The following is a 25,264-nucleotide window of genomic DNA, read 5'->3' as shown; positions in this document are numbered from 1 at the left end:
GAAGACTGGCATTAAACATGAAGTGAAATTGTGAATGATTTTACAACTATAGTGCGTGACATGAGGGAACCTAAAATAATAAATTTCAAAAATGTATTTGCAGTGGTGTTACCATCAATGGCATTTAATAGTATCCAGTAGATCAATAGACCCCAACTTTAAATTAAATTGTTGGCTATCTCAGTTGAAGTTGCAGTCTCATACCGCTTTACATTGGTATAGTTTCACCAACACCCACACCGGTGCACTGAGACTGTGACCACTTGTTTTGTCTTCATATTAGTTTCTATTCATTGGCTCACTTTGCCTGATTCTATTTGTGACTGAGCCAGGTATGTTTCCTTTGTTAACATTCTAATACGTCTCTTGAATGATGTGGAATAGTATGTGCACCAAGATTGTAATGCATTTAGCATTTTATGTAAAATACATGATTAACTCCAACAAAGTTTGAGCAGTTAATGAGCAAATTTGCCGTGTCGCTACTTTGCCATGTAACCCGCCTGAGCATTTCAGCCAGTCAAAACAGAAATTACACTGAGCAAATGTTAAGAAATTTAGGAACAATGTTATCCTGAAATTATTTAAATGTTTCACCGAGCAACCCATATCATAACCTATAACCTTTATCTCCTCTTGCTTAACTGAAGTCAAAATAGAACAATTTGCACTCAATCCCACACCTTTAATGTAAGAAAAACATCCCAAAGTACTTCAGATGTGAAATATAAAGTCCTGGCCTTTATTTTAAACAGTTTGATTTAAAAAATATATCAATTTGAAGACTGCTTTCAGGTACAAATTGCTCCTTTGCGTTTTGTTCACTTTTAATGATCTTCAAGCACCAATACCCAGATTGATTTCCATTTATCATTTCCTTTGATTATTACCGAACCCTTGACAGTTACTTTACTCTGCACTGTTTTGTAAATAATAATGCAGTTCCGAAGAGCTTGAGTAGTTACTTGATTTCTGATTTGAAATCTGTATGCATTCACTCATAATATTTTATAAGCTTAACTGTATCATGCTCTCTCAACACACTGCTTTAATTTGACTTTTATAACAAGCTACTTAGCCATATTTAGTCTGAATGATGTACCATCTCAGTACATTTTCAAAAGCTGTTTCTTCAGAAGAATGACTGATCTGTTCTCTTGCTCTTGTTTTGCATGTAAGAGAACCCCATGGTCCTTTCTTCTCATTGTATACACATAGCATTAATGGATTCGGTTCGCTTGTATTGCCTCATTACTAGCTTAGGTTTCAATCACAGAAGTCTTTCAGTGTATGCAAATAAGATAGAATCATCTACCTGAGAGTTAATATTCCAAGCTTTAAAGTGTATTATAAATCTAATGTTTGTATTTAGAGCATAACATCCTGTTCTTTTTTGATGGGCAAAAAGCTAAGCGAGCCTGGGCAGCTGTTTGATGTTGGCTTCAAGTGTTATTAATTTCATATTCCATTATTCTTTTCACTGTAGCACAAGTGAAGCTGATGTGGAGGCTGTCATGGATAAGCTATTTGATGAGCTGGCTCAGAAACAAAATGATAGTACGTAAGTTAATTTCTCTTGAAAGAGAATACATTTAGAACACAATGCCCAATCTCCACTGACCAATTAGTAAGTTCCATTGCTGTATATGGGTTGATGCCATACTCAAGTGGTTGTCATTGTATCAGTATTTTGTCTAATTTCTGTGTTGAATCATGTGCTATTATTCATCAAACCATGCATTTTCCAAGGTATAAGAGATGAATTTTATAGTAATTATCCAGACAAGGCTGATTCTTTGTTCATGTTTCCATAGTAACAAGACCAAGGATTTTGAAAGTGCAAGGCAGAGAACTGAGACTGAGCAAAGCTTGCGGAACCATAGCAGACTGCACATTTGAAGAGCTGTGTGATAAAGTGAGTACAGTCACTTCAGCCAAGGAGATGTTCTGCCTTTCAGCTTTGCTTTACTATATGTGCAAAATATGCTTCCTGAGACAAGTGAGGTCTCATCCATTAGATAAAACGCCGTTGGCATCTTGAGCACAAATTTCTTACTTTGCATTTTTATAATTTCATGTATTTTATTGTGGTGAAGTTGAAGGAGATACCTTTTTCGTTGCAATGAAAGGAAATAAAGTACACAAGTAGGGCAGTTGGACTGAGTTAGATAATTACAATTAGCTGTAATGGAAAACAGGACCAGATATATCATACTGTTTTGCATTCCAAAAGGTTCTAAAGGGTAGTAGTTCTTGGCCTTTTTTTCATTCCTATCTTCCCCTTCCTGTTTGTCCAACTTGAAGAAATTTAACCTCACCCTATGCCTTGTTTCTGAGTGAGAACTGGGACGACTTTCGCAACTGAACGGGAAACATCAAGTGATACAAACACTGGGCATTGAATGTGCACTCATTTAGTTGGGAGAAGATGCTCACGGTCGTTGTTTACTTCACTGTTCTTTAAACCTGTTTGCATAAAGATTAGATTTAATTACAGAAATATTATACTGAGGATTAGTATTACATTCACTGCTAACTAGGAGACTAGTTGGAGGAAAATTGAAACTATACTCTTAATTTGACAACTGTGAACCTGTCTTACTCTGTGATTTTTCTGATTGAAATTTACTGACCTCAGTGAAGCAACCTGCTTTATATTTTCCCTGCTGTTCACAGCTTACATTTGTATGGAATCCTCAATGTTACAAAACCTCAAAGCATGTTTTGATACAGGTAAAGGGACAGTGAGAATGAGCCTCAAGCACAGTCCACCGGGAGAATGACAGCAAACTGGCAGGGAATTATTAAAAGGTTGATCAAATAAATAGATCTTGATAAGATTTTGAAAGGTTGAAAAACAAAGATGCTCATGCGGTGAATTCCAGCTCCATTAATTTCATCCCTCCCACTGCTGACCCTGTGCACTCAGCCAGCAGCTCTTCTCACTCCCCATCTACACATTTCCCTCCAGAATATCTATTCACTTATAAACCAGGTCCTTGCCATCTTTAACCTTGTTGTGGATGATTGCATCACCATCATGGCCTTAACAGAGTCCTGGTTGAAGGGTGATGACAACTTTACCCTTATTGAAGCCCCCCTCCCACCTGTATCTTCTACCCCTTGCTATCAAGACCATTGTGGTTGCAGTGCGTCACCAGATTACATTTGGCCTAAGTCCCTACTCCACTGGCACTTTCTCCTTCTTTGAACATCTCACCTTGTTCTACCTCTCTCACCTGTCTTTCAAATTGTCCTGTATCACCCTCCCAAGTACAATGAAATGCCACTGCTTTGCCACATTATTATTAATTCAATTATAGGCGATAGTGAATAATAATGCCACAAGGCTGATCTGAAAGAAGAAAACCAACAATCTAGTGCCCAAACATGCAAATGTGCCCCCATCACCAGTATACCTTCTGCTTATTTATGCTGTCTTTTGGCAGATTAATAAATAACCATTTTGGTGAAATATAATGACTGATCTAAAAGCACATACAGAGCCAGAGCACTTTGTATATTTTACTTCTCGAAAACCCACAGATTTTTCTACTGAGAATAACTAATGCAGCCAGACAAAAGACTCAACTTCCCACCGAACAGTGCAGAATATGTTCAGGTGAAGAAAATGAATGATAATTCTGGAGTTGAAATGATGCTGACGGGAGCATGCATAAAATCATTCCATTTTCGTTTTTAAAAAAGTACTATGGGAGAACAAAAGGTATGATGTGAACAACTCTAATGCGCTAACTGAAGTGGGCTGCTGATGAAAAGCCAAAGCTCATTGCGTTACATGTTTCTACTTTGACACATCAGCCTCATAAAGGAAGTAAGCTTTTAGCCATAATGAGAATTGCACTTAAAGCTTTGTATGATTTGTTTCTCTCGTCATGGTAGAAACTATATTGGTACTTTCCCTGCAATGAATAATTTAGAGTCAAAAGATTTAATTCCACCTGGTAAGTAAAAATCAATCTTTCTTGTTTGCAATACCACTCAACAAAGTTGCGCATCTCATGCTCGTTGGCTTTGAATTTTTGTAGTGTGCTTCTGTAGCCCATTCCTTATCTCTCCGTATCTATTAAATTGAGAAAGGCTTTCAGTAGTGGACAAGCCATATAAATGCTACAGCTTTGAGAGCAGGTCAGAGGCTGCGACTTCAGTGGTGACTCCCCAAGGCATGCCCACCATCTGCAAGACACAAGTCAGACGGACCACTCTCCACTTGAGTAAGTGCAGTTCCAACAATGCTCCAGAAACTCAATCATCCAGGACAAAGCAACATCCATCCACCACCTTAAACATTCACTCCCTCCACCACCGACGCATACTGGCAGCAGTGTATATACAATTTACCAGATACCCTGCAGCGACTCACCAAGGCTCCTTAGGCAGCACCTTCCAAACCCACGATCACTACCATCTAGAAGGACAAGGGCAGCAGATGCCGGGGAGCACCACCACCTGTAAGTTCCCCTCAAAGTCTCACATCCTCCTGGCTTGGAAATATATCGCCGTTCCTTCACTGTCACTGGGTCAGAAATCCTGGAACTCCTCTCCTAACAGCACAGTGGGTTTACCTACACCACATGGACTGCAGCGGTCCCAAGAAAGCACCTTCTCACCACCTGGAGCAGTTAAGGACAGGCATCAAATGCTGACACAGCCGGCGTTGCCCACATACTGTGAAAGAATTTTTAAAAATGCACAGAATGCCTTTCGCAGCCTCAGGTTCTCAGAGTTGTTTGCAGCCAATGATATACTTTTGAAGTGGAGTTGCTATAATTAGGAAACATAGTAGCCTATTTACATACAGAGAAGTCCCACAAACATCAATATCTGTTTCAGGGATTTCGATGAGCAACAAATGTTGACCAGGATACTGGAGAACTTAGCTGTACTTCTTCAACATAGTGCCATGAGATCCGGAAGTCCACCTGAGAGGGCAGTTTAGTGTCTCATCTGGCAGTTCAGCACTGGATTGTCATTCTAGGAAACTGATACTTTTGATTACGTTACACAAAGTGGCACCAGCTATGTAAAAGAACTAAGTCTTTATGTGATTCTCAAACATTATTGATTTTTGACATATATATTTTCATTGTGTACAACACACAGGCTGACTGTAGTGGATATGTGTGTTTTGCAACCAGCTTTCCAAGTTCCTCTTATTAGGTGAAAATTAAGAGCAGTGTAAGGAGCACACCAAGAGTCGGAGAGATGTAAGAGTGAGACCCAGAGTGGAGTTGGGGAGTAAGAGTATGGGACAAGAACGGAGCCAATGAGATAGAATTCTTACAGTGCAGAAGGCAGCCATTCGGCCCATCAAGTCTACACCAAACCTCTGAAAGAGCACCCAACTTAGGCCCACTCCCTCATCCTATCCCAATGACCCATAGCCCCACCTGACTGGCACATCTTTATGACACTGAAAAGCATTTTGCCATGCCCAATCCACCTAACCTGCACATCTAACCTGCACCCGGAGGAAACCCACGAAGCCACGGGGAGAACGTGCTGACTCCACACAGACAGTAACCCAAGGCCGGAAATGAACCCAGGTTCCTGGCACTATGAGGCAACAGTGCTCACCACTGTGCCACCATGCCAATAAAAGAGCATGAGACCCAGAGCTGAGCCGGGGAGATAAAAGAATTTGAGACCCTGAGTGGAGCTGGTGTGATAAAAGAGCGCGAGACCCAGAGTGGTGGCGGGGAGATATTAGAGCGTGAGACACAAGGTGCTGGCGGGGATGTAATAGAGCACGAAACTCAGAGCGGAGCCAGAAGAGTGCAAGACCCAGAGCAGAGCCAGGGAGATAAGAGTGCGAGAACGAAAGCCGGGCCAGGGAGATAAAAGAAAGCGAGGTCCAGAGTGAGTTTAAAAAAAAAGAGTGCGAGGCCCAAACAGAGCCAGGGAGATGAAAAAGAGTGCGAGACGCAGAGCAGAGCCAGGGAGATAAAGGAGCTAGGTGGTGGTGGTTCTCAGTCTGTGAACTGACCAGGTATGGAGAAAATAAAGTGTGAAGTCATGTCGAAATTTAACTGAGTGGCTGGTGAATATTTTGCTTGTTTGCGCCATTTATCTCTTAGATACTGGTACAATTTATTAGTAACTAAGTTTTTCTTCATAGAGTCACAGAATCACATAATTGTTATGGTGCAGAAGAAGGCCATTTGGCCCACCATGTCTACACAGGCGCCCAAAATGAGCATTATGACGTAGTGTCAATCCCCTGTCTTTTCCCGTACCTTGGAAAATTGTTTTTAATCATCTAATTCCCTCTTGTATGCTCAATTGAACCTGCCATTACGTTCCTGGATCAGACCCCAACAGTGGCTAGGAAACTGGACAGAAATCCCAATATTCTATTTTAATTTTGTAAGACTGTGAGGAAAGGATGCCTCACACCAGGAGTGGTTTCACACAAAATAGGAATATGGTATATTAAAACAAACTTTATGACTAACACAATAATAAAATATCTTTAGCAGCACAAAGGAAATAGATTACAATTACACTTTAAACAATGCAAATCAATACAGTGACACAATAACCCTTAACTCCTATCTTTCTTTCCACTTAAACAACAAAATCATCTCAGATCCAAATCCACTTTTAAATACAGTTAGCACTCAGGAATATTTGCTGTCCAGAGATATCTTGAAACTCCACTTTGGGGAAAAAAGATCTTTTGAGTTTTCTCTAAAGAAAGAGACCTGACCCTGTCAGAACAATGCCGAAACTCTGGTTGTATTTCTTCAGAAGCTGCTCTCAGCTTATTTTCTCTTACATTCCAGCCACAAAACTAACTCTCTGCACTGTTTAGAAAGAAACTGCTAGTCTATCTACAGACAGATCTTTAACTGAACTGTATCGGGAGCGGATGTTTGACTTGTGTTCACATCCCAATCTAAAACTAAACAGCTTTTCTTCAAAATGCCTGGTACTCTAGCTCTTCCCATTAGTTACACCATCTTACCCAGCTGCAACACAATGGGCTGGATTCTACGTTTCAATGGCTAAGTCCTGGCTCGAATGGAGAATTCATGGGCGTTTTATGGCGCCAAAATGGGCGGCGAGCTCTCACTGATTGCGGAACCGGTGAGGGGCTAGCAGAGGCGCTGGGTGAAGCTCCCGCGCCGAAAACGGTCAGAGAAAGTCCGGGTCCCGAGCCGCACATGCATATGCTGACGACCTGAAGCGGTTGTGCTGTACAACATGGTGTCGGCTGAGCGTGGACCCGACCCGCCTTCCGTGACCCCACAGGCCTCCCCTGGTCACCCCCCAGCACTCGCGAAAGCCCCCTCCAACAAACTGCACGGATCCCGGCCAAGTGTGGTGGCGCCGGACACAGTCCGCAGCCGTCACGCTGGGTTCCCGACCGCTGAGACCACACATGTCCCGCGCGTGTGGGAACTTGGCCCATCGGGGGCGGAGCATCGCGAGGGGGCCAGCCGAACGCGATGGTGCCATTTCGGAGCGGGGCGTAGCTTGACTGACTGGTGTAAAACTGGCACCGGCCCCGATTTGGGCATCGGAGCCCATTCTCCGCCCGATTGCTGATTACGATATCAGCGTCAGGCAATGGAGAATCCAGCCCATTGTCTCCAAATTTCTACTCCCTGGGAGCCCTCTTAATCCAAATAAAAACCCATTAGGCCAAGTTTTACGATGCTTTAATTGTACCTCTGGCTCCCAAAACACCGAGCAGTCTTGCTAACCAGGATTTTTTAAAACATCACTGCAGCAGTCCTACTCCCACTAACCCACTAACACACAGAGCGGTAAACCCAGCCCAGTCAACCCTGCAAAGTCTTCCTGACTGATATCTGGGGGCTTCTGCCAAAGTTGGCAGCGTTGTCTCACACGACTAGTCAAGCAACAACCTGACATATTCAGACTCTCAGAATCATACCTTACAGACAATGTCCCTGACACCACTATCACCATTCCTGGGTATGTCCTGTCTCACTGGCAGGACAGACCAAGCAGTCTGTGGCACAGTGATATACAGTCGGGATGGATGTGTCTTGGGAGTCCTCAACATCAACTCTGGACTTCATGAAGTCTCATGGCTTCAGGTTAAACATGGACAAGGAAACCTCCTGCTGCTTACCACGTACCGGCCACCATCAGCTGATGAATCAGTACTCCTCCATGTTGAACACCACTTGGAGAAAGCACTGAGGGTGGCAAGGGGGCAGAATATGCTCTTGGTGTCCACCACCAAGAGTGGCTTAGTAGTATCACCACAGACTGAGCTGGCTGTGTCCTAGAGGACATATCTGCTATTTTGGGATGCAGCACATGGCGAACCTACGAAGGGAAAAAACATACTTGACCTCAGCCTCACCAATCTGCCGCAGATGCATCTGTCCATGACAGTATCCGTAGAACTGACCACCACACAGTCCTTATGGAGACAAAGTCCTGTCTTCACATTGAGGATACCCTCCATCGTGATGTGCGGCATTACCACCGTGATAAATGGGATAGACTTCCAACAGATCTAGCAACTCAAGACTGGGCATCCAATAGACGCTGTGGCCCATCAACAGGAGCAGATCTGCAACCTCCTGGCCCGGCATCTGCACTCTACGATTACCACCAATCCAGGGGATCAACCCTGGTTCAATGAGGAGTGCAGGAGAGTATGCCAGGAGCAGCACCAGACATGCCTAAAAATGAAGTGTCGACCTGGTGAAGCTACAACTTGTGAATCAAATAGCATAAGGAACAAATAATAGACGGAGCTAAGCGATTCCACAACCAACACATCAGATCTAAGCTCTACAGTCCTGCCACATCCAGCCATGAATGGTGGTGGATAATTAAACAGCTCACTGGAGGAGGAGGATCCACAAATATCCCCATCCTTAATGTGGGAGGAGCCCAGCACATCTGTGCAAAAGACAGGGCTGAGGCATTAGTAACAATTTTCAGCCAGAAGTGCCAAGTGGATGATCCATCTCAGTCTCCTTCAGAGGCTGATTTCAGTCTTCAGCCAATACGATTCATTCCACGTGATATCAAGAACAACTGAAGGCATTGGATACTGCAAAGGCTACGGGTTCTGACAATATCCCGGCAATAGTACTGAAGGCTTGTGCTCAAAGACTTTCCGCACCCCTAGCCAAGCTGTTTTCGTACAGGTACAACACTGGAATCTGCCCGGCAATGTGGAACGTTGCCCAGGTGTTTCCTGTACACAAGGAACAGGACAAACCCAACCTAGCTAATTACCGCAATACAAGTCTACTCTCCATCATCAGCAAAGTGATTGAAGGAGCCATCAACAGTTCGGTCAATTACTCAGCAATTACCTGCTCACGGATGCTCAGTTTGGGTTCCGCCAGGGTCACTCAGCTCTTGATCAATTGCAGCTTTGGTTCAAACATAGACAAAAGGGCTGAATGCCAGAGGTGAAATGAGAGTGACTGCCCTTGTCATCAAGGCAGCATTTAACTGAGTATAGCATCAAGGGACCCTAATCAATGGGAATCAGGGGGGGAAACTCTCCACCTGTGGAAGTCATACCTGACACAAAGGAAGATGATTGGGATGGTTGGAGGTCAATCATCTCCACTCCAGGAAATCACTGCAGGAGTTCTTTTCACTCAGAGGGTGGTGGGAGTTTGGAATTTGCTGCCTGAAAGGTTGGTAGAGGCAGAGGCCCTCATATCATTTAAGAAGAATTTATCTGTGTATTTGCAATCCCAGGGCATACAAGGCAATATGCCAAGTGCTGGAAAATGGGATTAAAATGGTTAAGTGGTTGATTTTGACCGGCACAGACACGATTGGCTGAAGGGCTTTATCTGAGCTGTATGAATCTATGACTATATGACTATGACCATTTGCAACTCCTTGGATAATGAAACAGTCCATGTCCAAATGCATCAAGACCTGGACAATATCCAGGCTTGACAATATCCATGCTTGGGCTGACAAGTGGCAAGTTACATTCGTACCACACAAGTGTCAGGCGATGGCCATTTCCTACAAGAGAAGATCTAACCATCACCTCTTGAGATTCAATGGCATTACTATCGATGAATCCCCTACAATCAACATCCTGGGGTCTACAATTGAACAGAAACTGAACTGAACTAGCCAAATTAATACTGTGGTTACCAGAGCTGATCAAAGGCTCAGAATCCTATGGCGAGTAGCTCATCTCCTGACCACCACCCCCCCCCCCCCCCCCCCCCCCCCCCCGAAAAAAGAAAAGCCTGTCCACCATCAACAACGCACAAGTCAGGAGTTTAATGGAATACTCTCCACTTGCCTGGATGAGTGTAGCCCCAACAACACTCGAGAATCTCAACACCATCCAGGACAAAGCAGCCCGCTTGATTGCTCCCCCTTCCACAAACATTCAATCCCTCCACCACCTACGAACAGTGGCAGCCACATGTACCATCTACAAGATGCACTGCAGGAACTCACCAAGGTTCTTTGAGCAGCATCTTCCAAACCCACAACCACTGCCATTTAGAAGGACAAGAGCAGCAGATACCTGGGAACCCCACCACCTGGAGGTTCCCCTCCAAGTCACTCACCACCCCGACTGGGAAATATATCACCGTTCCTTCACTGTTGCTCGTTTAAAATCCTGGAGCCCTCCATAACACCACCGTGACTATAGGCACTGTGACACCTCAGGTACTGCAGCAGTTCAAGAAGGCAACTCACCACCACCGTCTAAAGCAGGAGTTCTCAACTTTTTTTAACCCATGGACCCCTTTTCCTCTTAATTTTTTTTTGTGGACCCCCATAGCCATTCCACAGAAAAAAAAGCTTCTTATATGCGTGGTAAACTAATCCTAAAGTCCATCTACCTTACCGTGAGGGTTGGAAACGGATTAGCGGTATTTTCGTACGTTGCCAAACTTATTCTAATATGAAAAGTAATGAAAAAAACTTTTTACTGACTAAATTGAATTAAATTACTCTAAAAAATAACCAATTCATATCAAATATACACAGTTTCTAGTGATTACTGTGTTAAATCATTCATTAAACTTGTCAAGGAGAAACGTGGCATAAGCGTCAGGTCAACCGTGGGTATTTACCTCAAGGAAAATTAGATAGATTATAATCTCACTTTGACCTTTGTCAGTGCGAGAGAGAGAGAAAGGTGAATATTCATCATGAAAACAAACATTTTTTTCTTCTACTTGATTCTCAATAATAACAATTGTTCTGAAGTAGAATTGCTCTATGGACCACTAAAATATCACCGTGGACCCCCAATTCGGTATTTTTTTTGTGTGGACCCCCAGTAATGTTACATGGACCCCCAGGGTCCATGTGGACCCCGGTTGAGAACCACTCTAGACTCTAAAGGGTAACTAGAGATGGACAATAAATGCTGGCCCACCCAGCGAAGCCCACATCATGTAACTGAATCAATTTATTTTAAGGGTTTTAACCCTCAACTGTACCTCGGAGGATTCGTTTTTTCTTTCATTCAAAATAGCATATTACTTAAAATATATTAAGCTATTGAGACATTGAAATCGGATGAACTTGAACAATGTCTGCATCTGTGAAACTTTGAAATGAAGTTCAATATGGAGTCTGTCTGGAATCCCATGTAGGTCAGACAAGGTAAGGGTGCCAGATTTCCCTGCCTGAAGGATATTGCAAAGCAACTGGATTTTTACGATAATAGTTTTGTGGTCATCATTAGACTCTTAATTCCAGATTTTGTTTTATTGAATTTGTATTTCACCATCTGCTGTATCCTGGGCCCCCAGACCTTGGGTCTCTCGATTGCTAGCCCAATGGCAATACCATGCTGCCATCATCTCCTCATCCTCTGGAATCTGTTTCCTTGGGCTGTGATATGATAATACATAGATACATCAAAGATCGGAGCAGGAGAAGGCTTTTTGGCCCGTTGAGCCTGCTCCGCCACTTATCACGATCATGGCTGATCGTCCAACAGTGTTGGATGATGCAATAAGTGACTGACCTCCATGCCGTGCATTCAACAGCATCCACTAACATTATCAACTGCCCCAATCATGCCACTTAACCTTGCCAACAAATCAAACATTTCAGGGAGAAAAAGGAAGGATGTGGATGATTTGGAGAGGGTACAGAGGAGATTTACCAGGATGCTGTCTGGAATGCAGGGCATGTCTTATGAAGAAAGGTTGAGGGAGCTAGGGCTTTTCTCACTGGAGCGAAGAAGGAAAAGAGGTGACTTGATCGAGGTGTACAAGGTGATGAGAGGCATGGATAGAGTGGATAGCCAGAGACTTTTCCCCAGGGTGGAAATGGCTGTCACGAGGGGACATCATTTTAAGGTGATTGGAGGAAGGTATAGGGGAGATGTCAGAGGTGGTTCTTTGCACAGAGAGTGGTGGGTGGGTGGAATGCACTGCCAGCAGAGGTGGTGGAGTCAGAGTTATTCGGGACATTTCAGCGACTCTTGGACAGGCACATGGACAGCAGTAAATTGAAGGGGTGTAGGTTAGGTTGACCTTGGATTAGGATAAATGGTCGGCACAACATCGTGGGCCGAAGGGCCTGTACTGTGCTGTACTGTTCTATGTTCTAAATACATATAATACAATATATCTGAAATTCCTACACTTCCTACACTCATCACTGTCTTCAGTACACTTCCAACGAGTGCATTCCAGACCCGAACCACTCGCTGTGCGAAACTTTTGTTTGCATATCGCATTTGCTTCTTTTACAAATCACTTTAAATCTGTATCTTCTCGTTCTTGATCCTTTTACGAGTGGGAACAGTTTCTCCCTATTCACACTGTCAAATCACCCCCTTATGATATTGAACAGCACTATCAAATCACCTCCCGGCTTTCTCTTCTCCAAGGAGAACAGTCCCAATCTTCCCAATCGATCCACATAACTGAAGTTTCTCATCCTGGAACCATTCTTGTAAAACTCTTCTGCACTCTCTCCAATGCATTCTCATCCTTCCTCTGGTGTGGTGCCCGGAACTGTACACCATATTCCAGCTGAGGTCTAACTAGTGTGTTATATGAATTAAGCATAACCTCCTTGCTCTTGTACTCTGTGCCCTATTAATAATGCCCAGGATACTGTATGTTTTATTAGCTGCTCTCCATCTGTCCTGCCATCTTTCATGAGTGATGCACATATACACCCAGGTCCCTCTGCTCCTGTCTTTAGAGTTGTATCCTTTATTTTATATTGCCTTTCCATGTTCTTCTGACCAAAATGAATCATCTCACCCTTCTATGATATTGAACTTCATCTGCCACCGTTGCCCATTCCACCTACTTGCCTATGTCCCTTTGAAGTTTGACACTGCTCTCCTCACAGTTAACAATGCTTTTATTGTACCATTCACAAACGTTGAAATTATCCCCAATTGTTCATAATTTTCTTGTAGTACCAGTAGTCAAGCTTCTTGGGAATAGTAAAGTGTATTAATTAAAATAGTAAGAACATAAGACATAAGAACATACAGTGCAGAAGTAGGCCATTCAGCCCATCGAATCTGCACCGACTTACTTAAGCCCTCACTTCCACCCTATCCCCGTAACCCAATAACCCCTCCTAACTTTTTTGGTCACTCAGGGTAATTTATCGTGGTCAATCCACCTAACCTGCAAGTCTTTGGACTGTGGGAGGAAACCGGAGCACCCGGAGGAAACCCACGCAGACACAGGGAGAACATGCAGACTCTGCACAGCCATTGACCCAGTGGGGAATCGAACCTGGGACCCTGGCTCTGTGAAACCACAATGCTATCCACTTGTACTACCGTGCCGCACTAAAGTCTTACAACACCAGGTTAAAGTCCAACAGGTTTGTTTTGAATCACTAACTTTCGGAGCACAGCTCCTTCCTCAGGTGAGGGATCAGCATCACTCCCACAAATTAAATTAATAAGCCCTCTGTGGGCTAACAGTAAAGTACAAGATGCCGATGGACATTTACTCTAATGAGTGAGTTAAATTCACCCTCAGACTATGAGCTTTCCTCAAATTAACTAAATAAAAGCAGCCGCCTTTGGGAGTGCGAAAGGGTTTGTGGTGAATTAATTACTAAATAAAAAGGGGGTTCAGACGGAAGAAACTACAAGTAAAATAAAAAATTAAAACTAGATTAATGGACTGATTAAATAAATGAGCGCTGGGAGAAGTAACTGAAAGTTTCAAGTTGTGAAGGATGACAAAAGTGCTTAGATGGTGACAGGACAGCTTGACTGAGTTTGAAGCTAGAAGGTAGAATTGGAACGGAGTGCCTTCGGAACAATGTCATGGCGAAAGATAAGGTGTTTAAGACATTTATTTTGGTGTTGTCAAAAATGAGAAGTTTTAATTATGAGGAGAGACTAGAGAAACCTGACCTCTTGTAGAAACCTGGCTTCTTTTAGAAAAAAGGTAAAAAGGAGTTCTAATGGTAGCGTGGAAAATTATGAATGCAAATCAGGAAACATTTTCACTGGCTGATGACTCTAATTAGAAGCCTTAAATATAATATTGTGAGCAATAGGCCAAAGGGAAAGATCAGAAAGATTTATTTTTTTAACATGTGGGTTGTTAGGAAATGGAATGCCCTACTAGACATTGTAGTGGAAGCAGAGTCCGCAATAGTTTTTAAAAGAGAAGTGAATAAATAGTTCAATTATTTTAAAGAACATGGGGGCAAAGTGGAGAGCTTTTCAGAGAGCTAATACAGGCACAATAAACTCCTTCTGTGCTGTAAAATTCTCTGACAAAAGAGAGGCTTGGTCACATGGGCAGGTTAGGTCAAGCAGGATTGAGCGTATGAAAAACAAGTTATGAGTCAGCTAAGAAAAGTACTGCAAACAAACGTTTAAAATGTGGCAAAAAGCTATGACATGCAAGCACATTGAAGGTAAACATGATACAAAATTGTGACCGGTGGCAGTTTGAAATGAGCAACAAAAGCTGACGGGAGATGCAAAACCTTGGATTATATTATGATAATAATAGATATAGCAGATCAAAAATATTACTCCAAAGCCAGCAGCAAAGTAAGAAAAGAGATTTAAATTAGTGAAAGTTAAGTTTAAAACTTTATTGTAGAGAACGTCTCCACAAGTAGTTAGAATGCATCAGGAAGAAAGTTAGAGACCAAAACATTGGGGCACTCAAAAGATGCATTTGGACCCTCAACTGGGAGATCTAGGGTATTAAGCTCAAAAACCTTCACGGACCTGTATAACATTTTCTCATCCTTGACCTCATTCTAAGCTTGCATGAAATCTGGTGAACTGCTCAATACCAAGGGCTGAAATATCAGCCTTCACCAGAGTTGACAACAGAGACTCCATTCCACCTGCAGGCCATTTTCCTGGAAGGATGTCGCGGTTAGCCATCACGGCTCATTTAAGACCCTATTAAGGCCAATTAAAGAAGGTACCACAGGGATTTTCCAGAAGGGGTGCCAGCACTCCAGGCAGGCCCGGGGCTGGTTTAGCACACTGGGCTAAATTGCTGGCTTTTAAAGCAGACCAAGGCAGGCCAGCAGCACGGCTCAATTCCCGTACCAGCCTCCCCGAACAGGTGCCGGAACGTGGCGACTAGGGGCTTTTCACAGTAACTTCATTGAAGCTTACTCGTGACAAGCGATTTTCAACGGTCCTCTCTGCATCCCTGGGTGATGAACAGCGACAGGTCACTTTGTCGAGGAATTACCATCGCCCCGACCCCCACCCCAAGATCCTTTTTTTATTTTAATAATTTAATAATAATCGCTTATTGTCACGAATAGGCTTCAATGAAGTTACTGTGAAAAGCCCCTAGTCGCCGCATTCCAGCGCCTGTTCGGGGAGGCCGGTACAGGAATTGAACCCGCGCTGCTGGCATTGTTCTGCATTACAAGCCAGCTATTTATTTATTTATTTTTAAATTAAAAAAATTTAGAGTGCCCAATTATTTTTTCCAATTAAGGGGCAATTTAGCATGGTCAGTCCACCTACCCTGCACATCTTTGGGTTGTGGGGGCGAAACCCACGCAGTCACGGGGAGAACGTGCAAACTCCACACAGACAGTGACCCAGGGCCAGGATTCGATCCCAGGTCCTCAGCGCCATAGGCAGCAATGCTAACCACTGTGCCACCGTGCTGCCCTCAAGCCAGCTATTTAGCCCAGTTTTAGAAAGTTAGAGAGCCACTCTATCTTGAAATGCCCTCCCCCTTACTTACCCACTATTGCAGTCTGTTGCACCTTTCAAATTGGAAAAATCTCTGACTGGCCCTGTAGCTTCAAGAACCCAGAGAGCAAGTCTCCAGTCCAATTAAGGGGGCATACCTGGAAAATCAGAATGAGTGACTTGAGGTGAGTTTTCACCCAAAAATAGCCCCAATCTCTGCTTGCAGCTCCAGAGGAACATCCCAAATCTCTTGCTTCATATGCTCAAGTTAATAAGCAACTGTTTTCTCTTAGAAAGGAGTAAAAGTTCTAAATTGAGGGAAGACAAAAGTGACAAAGCTGAGAGATGAGCTGGCAAGAGTGGACTGGAGACAGCTATTAGAATGAAATTCTGTGTCAAAGCAGCAGGAGGCAATCAAAGGCGAAATTCTAGTATAGACATGTCCTCTAAAAGAAAAAGGGCGGTACTGCCAAATCTAGAGCCCTGGTTATCCCGAAGCATGCAGGCCAAGATAGAACAGGAAGTGGGCAGCACGGTGGCACAAGTGGTTAGCACGGTTGCCTCACGGCGGCGAGGTCCCATGTTCAACCCCAGCTCTGGGTCACTATCCATGTGCAGTTTGCACATTCTCCCTGTGTTTGCATGGGTTTCGCCCCACAACCCAAAAAATGTGCAGGGTAGGTGGATTGGCCACGCTAAGTTGCTTCTTAATTGGAAAAAATGATTTGGATATTCTAAATTTTTTTAAAAATAGAACAAGAAAATAAAGCTTAAGACTGTCACAAATGACTTAATACTGTAGGAAGTCTAGAGGAGCAGAGAAAGTAAAGGGGTGAAGTAAAAATGGAAATTAGGAAAGCAGAGAGAGGGTTAAAAAAGAAATATTGACAGGTAAAATCTAAGAAAATCCTAAGATATTTTACTAATGCATTAAAAGCATGGGCATAACAAAGGAAAAGGTGGGGCTTATCGATGATGTACATGGTGACTTATGGGTTGATTCAGAAGGTGTGGGCAGGGTTCTCAATGAGCATTTTGTCTCTGTCTAATAATAATAATACTCTTTACTTAACTAAGGAGAAGGATGATTCTGACATTCTATTTAAAGGAGTGTATTAGTTACAATAAGTAGAGTGAGAGAGAAAATACTGGAGGAACTGGCATCTTTGAAGGTGGATAAACCAACAGGGCCAGATGGATTGTATCCCAGGCTGTTGAAGGAAGCCAGAGAGGAAATAGAGGATGCTCTGAGGATCATCCTCCAATTCTGACTCAATACACTTGAGGTACCAATGGACTGAAGATCCGCGAATATTGTATCATTATTTAAAAAGGGTGCGAGGGATAGGAAAACTATAGACCAGTCAGTCTGCCTTCAGTGGTGGGTAAATCATTGGAAACAATTCTGAGAGACAGGATAAACTGTCACTTAGAAAGGCACAGTTTGACCAGGGTTAGTCAGCTTGTTTTTCAATGAATCCCTACATGCAGAAGGAGGCCTTTTGGCCCATTTAGTCTGCACTGAACCCAGGGCGGCACAGTGGCCTACTTGAGTCTGCAGCGAACCTCAGAAAGAACAACCCATCGAGGCCCAGTCCCCCGCCCCATCCCCCAACACCACCTACCTTTAGACACTAAGAGACAATTTAGCATGGCTAATCCACCTAACCTGCACATTTTTGGAACGTGGGAGGAAACCGGAGCACCCGGAGGAAACCCACGCAGACATCGTGAGAATGTGCAAACTCCATACAAAGTCATCTGAGGTTGGAATGGAACTCAGGTCCATGGTGCTGTGAGGCACCAGTGCTAGCCACTGTGCCACCACCATGCTAGGGGACGATCTTACCACCTTAATAACATTTTTTGAGGCCGTAACAAGATTGGGAACGATAATGCAGTGGATATTGTCCAGATAGATTTTAGCATGGCATTTGACAAGATCCCACATGGCAGACTGGTCGAAAAGTGAGACCTCATGGGCTACAGTGGGAGGTGGCAGCTTGGATCCAAAATTGGCTCAGTGACAGGAAACAAAGGGTAATGGTCAATGAATGTTTTTGCGAATGGAAAACAGTTTCCAATGGTGTTCCACTGGGCCCAGTCTTGGGACCCTTGCTCCTGGTTATATGTGAATGATTTAGACAGGTATGGGAGAGATGTTTGAGAAATTTGCAGATGACGCAAAAATTGGCCATGTAGTTCAAAGTGAAGAGGATAGCTGTCGACTCCAGAATGATACAAATGATGTGGCTGAATGGACAGGGATGTGGCAAATTAATTCCGTCATTTCCTCCCCCAGCAATGAAACTGGCCAATTTGGTTTATTTAATTGTAACTTTCTGTAGCCCTTATTTTAAAATTGCCAAATGCTGATTATATTTGATAAATTTTAGTGAAACCTGCATTGAGATTTTGGTTGTAACTTAATGACCCCTTCCTCCTCAGTGCTTCCACATCAAAGGACCACCTCCCTTCCAGTGGCGTGGTGGTTATGTCATGGGCTGGTAATTCAGACTAACCCTCTAAGGACATGGGTTCAAATCCCACCACAGCAGCTGGTATAATTTAAAATCAATTCATTAAATCTGGAATTGAAAGTCAGTTGGTGACCATGAAACGATCATCGATAGTCGTAAAAACCCATCTGATTTTACTGATGTCTTTTGGGAAAGGAAATATGCGGCCTTACCTGGTCTGCCCTACATGTGACATCAGACCCACAGCAACATGCTTCACTCTTAACTGCCCTCTGCAATGGCCTTGCAAGTCACTCAGTTCATTGGCAGTTAAGGATGGGCAACAAGTGCTGGCTTTCCCACTGATACCTGCATCCTGTGAAAGAATATATATATTTTGTAAACCTTTCTTCAATACCTTGCAGCTGTTCCTCCAAAACTACCAAATCTACTCCTCGTCTGAGTTTTATTGTCGATTAGACAGACAGACTTTCTTTATTTTTTTGCATCTGGTACTGGGGCAGACATTGCAGATGTCACACATGATAATATCACAGAAGCAAGAGACTCTTGGGTTGACAGTTGGCGTCATACCTAGTACCTAGCACAAAGGAAGATAGTTGTGGTGGTTGGAGGTCAATCATCTCGGTCCGGGGACATGACTGCAGGGGTTCCTCAGGGCCCAACCATCTTCAGTTGCTTCAACAATGACTTCCTTCCACAATAAGGTCAGAAGTGGTGATGTTTCTTGATGATTGTGCAATGGTCAGCACCATTCATAACTCTGATATTGAAGCAGTCCATATCCAAATGCAGCAGGACCTGGATAATATTCAGGCTTGGGCTGACAAGTGGCAAGTAATATTCGTGCCACGCTTGCCAGCAATGACTATCTCTGATAAGAGAGATCCTGAACGTCTCCCTTGACATTCAATGATGTTACATCACCGCTATCAAATTGCTGGGGTGTTACCATTGGCAAGAGACTGAACAGGACTAGCCGTATAAATGCTGGTCAAAGGCTGGGAATTATTTAGAGAGTAACTCCCCTCCTGACTCCCCAAACACCACCATCTATGAGGCACAAGTCAGGAGTGTGATGGGATACTCTCCACTTGCCTGGATGAGTGCAGCCCCACAGCACTCAAGAAGCTTGTTACGGTCCAGGAAAAAGCAACCTGCTTCACTGCTACTCGTTCCCATACGTTCACTCCCTCAACCAACAATGAGCTGTGTCAACCACGTGTACCACCAACAAGATGCACTGCAGGAATTCACCAAGACCACTTAAGCAACAACTTCCAAATCCTTGACCGCTACCATTTAGAAGGACAAAGGCAGCAGCACATGAGAACCCCAACACCTGGGAGTTCCCCTCTAAGCCACTCACTATCTGACTCGGAAATATATTGCCGTTTCTTCATTGTCACTGGGTCATAATCCCTGAATTCCCTCCCTGACCTAACCGCACGATGGGTGTATCTTTACCACCTGGACTGCAGCAGTTCTAGAAGGCAGGCTACCACCATCTTCCGAAGGGCAACTAGGGATGGGCAATAAATGTCCACACACCATGAGCAAATAAATAAAAGCCTTGTTTAACAAAACAAAGGTGCTCTTGCCCTGCAATAAAAAACATAGAATTGACCTCTTACTGACCTCCAGAGTTCACAGTACCATATCCACTATATACTGGACGAGCAAACCCAGAGGTTATATTCAGTTAACAAAAACAACTAATTGCCTTTATGAAGGTGCTTGAAATGCATTTACAATACAAAATGTAACACTGAGCCGCATAATAAAATATTAGGCCAGAAGACAAAAATCTTCGTGAAAAATAGGTTTTGAACAGTGTCTTAAAGGAAGGAGGAAAGAGAAGCGATACAAGGTGGAACATCAAGAGCTTCGGGCCTAGGCAGCTGAGTGAGATGGGCAGAACCTGAGGAGAGAGTTAACCAGCTAACATGGGAGCCAAGAAAGAAATTGTAAATGTCAACCAATTAGTAGGTACAAAGGCTGAGAGAGCATGAGGTGAGTCTCATTGATGAGTGTTGTGATGAAAACTAGAAATGCTCAAGTGGCCAGAATTGGTGGAGCTTAGGGATCTGGGGGTGGTGGTAGGGCTGAAGAAGATTATAGAGATGTGGGCGTGGTGAGGCAAATATCCAATTTGAAATGAGGATGATAATTTCCCAATCGGGGTGTTGCTTGACTGGAAGCCAATGTAGGTTAGCAAACACCGGGGAGATGTCTGCGGGCAACCTGGTATGAGTTAGGACATGGGCAGCAGCGTATTGAATGACATCAAGTTTGTGGAGGGTAGAACATGGGAGGCTGGGCAAGTGGGCACTGGAATAATAAAGCCCAGTGGTAATAAAGACATGGATGAAGGCGTCCAAAGCAGATAAGCTGAGTCAAAGGTAGGGTCTAACAATGTCATGTGGGTGAGAATAGGCAGTCTCACTGATGATGAAGATGTCTGGTGGGAAGCTCATCCTCAGAGTCAAATAGAACACAAGGCTGCAAACAGTTTGATTCAACTTCTGACAGGAACAAATATGTACTCGGTGGCTAGAGACGAGAGATTGTGGTGGGGACTGAAGGCAATAGCTTCCTAATAGATAATTGAAGGAAACCTCTACTAACTCAAAATTGGAGTTTGGACAAACATTCAGACATTAGGCAGAGTAGGGTGTCAAAAGGAGCTGAGGTGATTGAGACCTAGGTGTTGTGAGTATACGTATGGAAACATGCCTTGTTTTCAGATGATATCACTGAGAGGCAGCATGTAGATGGAAAATAGAAGGAACCAAGGACAAATCCTTGGGAGACAGTAGAGGTATCAGTGAAATCAGGCAAATGCAGTACCACACAACCAGATGACGGTGGAGAGATGTAGAGAATTTTGTGGTCAACCATGTCAAAGGCTATAAACAGGACAAGGAGGGGTAGTTTACCTTTGTTTCAGTTGTGGAGAATGTCATTCGTAACTTTGGTAAGAGTCATTTGATGAGGTAGGAACCTAATTGGAGGGATTCAAACAAGTTCTAAAAAAGATGGACACGGATTTGGGGGGGGGGGGGGGGGGGGGGGGGATTGTAAGGAAGGAGTGGTCAAGCATTTTCCAGAGGGTGGTGACAGCAGATTTTAAGGAAATGGGCAGAACCTGAGGAGAGAGTTAACCAGCTAATATGGGAGGCAAGAAATAAATTGTAAATGTCAACCAATTCGTAGGTACAAAGGCTACAGAGAGCAAGAGGTGAGTCACACAGGACCGCAAGGAACTTCAGAGAGTCGTGAATACTGCCCAGTCCATCACACGAACCTGCTTCCCATCCATGGACTCCATCTACACCTCCCACTGCCGGGGGAAAGCGGGCAGCATAATCAAGGATCCCTCCCACCCGGCTTACTCACTTTTCCAACTTCTTCCATCGGGCAGGAGATTCAGAAGTCTGAGAACACGCACGAACAGACTCAAAAACAGCTTCTTCCCCACTGTCACCAGATTCTTAAATGACCCTCTTATTGACTGACCTCATTTACACTACACCCTGTATGCTTCATCCGATGCCAATGCTTATGTAGTTACATTGTATATCTTGTGTTGCCCTATTATGTATTCTCATGTATTTTCTTGAATTTTGTTTAATTCCCTTTTCTTCCATGTACTGAATGATCTGTTGAGCTGCTTGCAGAAAAATACTTTTCACTGTACCTCGGTACACGTGACAATAAACAAATCCAATCTTCAGGTAGGGTAGGGCAAGGAAAATCTTAAAGGAAGTTGGTCCTTGTGAGCTAGAGAAAGGTAAGGATGCACCAGAGGCAGCTGAATGGATAATCTCGATCTTTGTAGCAAAAATGTCTGTGAGCTTGTTGTAGTTATTGCTGCCGGTAAGAGTGGAGCAGACAGGGGAGAGGGATTTAATAAGATAGTGGTGGAGAAGGGAAGCTGGGATTTTCTTTGCCTTCCGAGATGATCTTTGAACAGTGGGCATATGAATTAAGAGCAGGAGTGATTTTAGAGATGGAGAGCATTGTCCAATAACATTTTAAGTGGTCCAGCAAGATCTTGTTTTGCAGAAGAGTCATACTGGACGTTAACTCTGGTTCTCTATCCGCTGATGTTACCAGCCTACATCATTTTCTGTTTTTATTAGGAAGATCTGATGATGGGCGGCATGGTGGCGCCGTGGTTAGCACTGCTGCCTCACAGCGCTGAGGACCGGGGTTCGATCCCGGCACCAGGTCTCTGTCCATGTGGAGTTTGCACATTCTCCCCGTGTCTGCGTGGGTCTCACGTTCACAGCCCAAAACATGTGCTAAACTGCCCCTTAATTGGGGGGAAAACATTGGGTACTCTAATTTTTTTTTTAAAGCATGATCTGATGTTGAATTCACAGAAACTGTGAAATTGAATTCAATAAATTTGGCCTCAGTGAATTGACTAAGTTGTCAGCTAGCATCAGAAAATAACAATGAAAGCTACTGGATAATCATACACATGCAAATGGCTCAGGGAAGGAAATCTGCCAACTTAATCAGTACTGTGTTCATGGGACCTAATGAGGCATGGACAATAAATGCAGCATTATCAATATTACACACATCCTAAGATTTTTTTTCAAAGTTACCTTGATTCGGATCGAGTTGGATTATTACCCAACAAGCCAGATTCAATACAACTGCATCTCAGCAGCACAACTTAACAAAAGTACTCCAGATATCAGTAGGAACGCCATGATAGATTTGTTAGGACCATTACATATTTGATATATTTTGAAATTATTGAGTTGCTTACAATGTAATAATTGTGTGATGTGCTGTGACCTTACTAAAATTCAAGCACTCTTAGATCTCCTCTTCGGTAAACTATATCAAATTGTCATTAATTTATTTTTTGCCCTATACCCCCGTACCAGTTTAAAATAGTAGTCACACAGTCCTGTCATGTGAGAGTCCCTTTAAGAAATGGGTGTTAATCAAAAAGCTGAATTGATGTCATTGTGTGGGTGGAGCTGAGCTCTGCTCTGCTTTTTACTTTTGTTTTGAGCTAGAAGCTCTTTTTGGCTCTGTGTTTAGTTTCACTTTCAGTTGGGGAGCTGTATTCAAAGCAAGTAGATGTGTATTGATCTCTCTCTCTCTCTCTGCAATCTAATGAATGTCTCCAGATCAAAGGACAAAGAAAAATTACAGCACAGAACAGGCCTTTCGGCCCTCCAAGCCTGCGCTGAACCAGATCCTCCATCTAAAACTGTTGCCTATTTTCTAAGGATCTGTATCCCTGCCCATTCATGTATCTGTCTAGATACATTTTAAATGACGTAATCGTGCCCACCTCTACCACCTCCGCCGGCAATGCGTTTAAGGCACTCACCACCCTCTGCATAAAGAACTTTCCACGCATATCTCCCTTAAACTTTTCCCCACTCACCTTGAACTCGTGACCCCTAGTAATTGAGTCCCCCACTCTGGGGAAAAAGCTTCTTGCTATCCACCCTGTCTATACCTCTCATAATTTTGTAGACCTCAATGAGGTCCCCCCTCAACCTTCGTCTTTCGAATGAAAATAATACTAATCTACTCAACCTCTCTTCATAGCTAACACCCTCCAGACCAGGCAACATCCTGGTGAACCTCCTCTGCACCTTCTCCAAAGCATCCACATCGTTTTGGTAATGTGGCGACCAGAACTGTACGCCGTATTCCAAATGTGGCCGAACCAAAGTCCTATACAACTGTAACATGACCTGCCAACTCTTGTACTCAATACCCCTTCCGATGAAGGAAAGCATGCCGTATGCCTTCTTGACCACTCTATCGACCTGCGTTGCCACCTTCAGGGTTCAATGGACCTGAACATCCAGATCTCTCTGTACATCAATTTTCCCCACGGCTTTTTCATTTACCGTACAGTTCGCTCTGAATTGGATCTTCCAAAATACATCACCTCGCATTGCCCGGATTGCACACCGTCTGCCATTTCTCTACCCAACTCTCCAATCGATCTATATTCTGCTGTATTCACTGACAGTCCCCTTCACTATCTGCTACTCTACCAATCTTAGTGTCATCTGCAAACTTGCTAATCAGACCACCTATACCTTCCTCCAGATCATTTATGTATATCACAAACAGTGGTCCCAGCACGGATCCCTGTGGAACACCACTGGTCACAGTTCTCCATTTTGAGAAACTCCCTTCCACTACTACTCTCTGTCTCCTGTTGCCCAGCCAGTTCTTTATCCATCTAGCTAGTACACCCTGGACCCCATGAGACTTAATTTTCTCCATCAGCCTACCATGGGGAACCTTATCAAATGCCTTACTGAAGTCCATGTATATGGCATCTACAGCTCTTCCCTTATCAATCAACTTTGGCACTTCCTGAAAGAATTCTATTAAGTTGGTAAGACATGACCTTCCCTGCTCAAAACCATGTTGTCTATCACTGATAAGGCCATTTTCTTCCAAATGGGAATAGATCCTATCCCTCGGTGTCTTCTCCAGCAGCTTCCCTACCACTGACGTCAGGCTCACCGGTCTATAATTACCTGGATTATCCCTGCTACCCTTCTTAAACAAGGGGACAACGTTAGCAATTCTCCAGTCCTCCAGTTCCTCACCCAGGTTCAAGGATGCTGCAAAGATATCTGTT

At 43.6% G+C, this 25,264-nt stretch overlaps 1 protein-coding gene across 3 annotated transcripts in view; it reads left to right on the top strand.

Moving 5' to 3' along the window:
• Positions 1 to 25,264, top strand: part of afg1lb (AFG1 like ATPase b) — a 223,421-nt gene that overhangs the window by 181,224 nt on the left and 16,933 nt on the right. For all 3 annotated transcript variants that reach the window (XM_038799216.1, XM_038799213.1, XM_038799214.1), the window contains 2 exons: positions 1,487 to 1,557; positions 1,815 to 1,915. In XM_038799216.1, coding sequence (XP_038655144.1) covers positions 1,487 to 1,557; positions 1,815 to 1,915 — 172 coding nt within the window. The remainder of the gene's footprint in view (positions 1 to 1,486; positions 1,558 to 1,814; positions 1,916 to 25,264) is intronic.

The sequence above is a fragment of the Scyliorhinus canicula genome, chromosome 6 (genome assembly GCF_902713615.1).
Source record: "Scyliorhinus canicula chromosome 6, sScyCan1.1, whole genome shotgun sequence".
Taxonomy (NCBI): Eukaryota; Metazoa; Chordata; class Chondrichthyes; order Carcharhiniformes; family Scyliorhinidae; genus Scyliorhinus; species Scyliorhinus canicula.
This window is presented reverse-complemented; position numbering and strand designations above follow the sequence as displayed.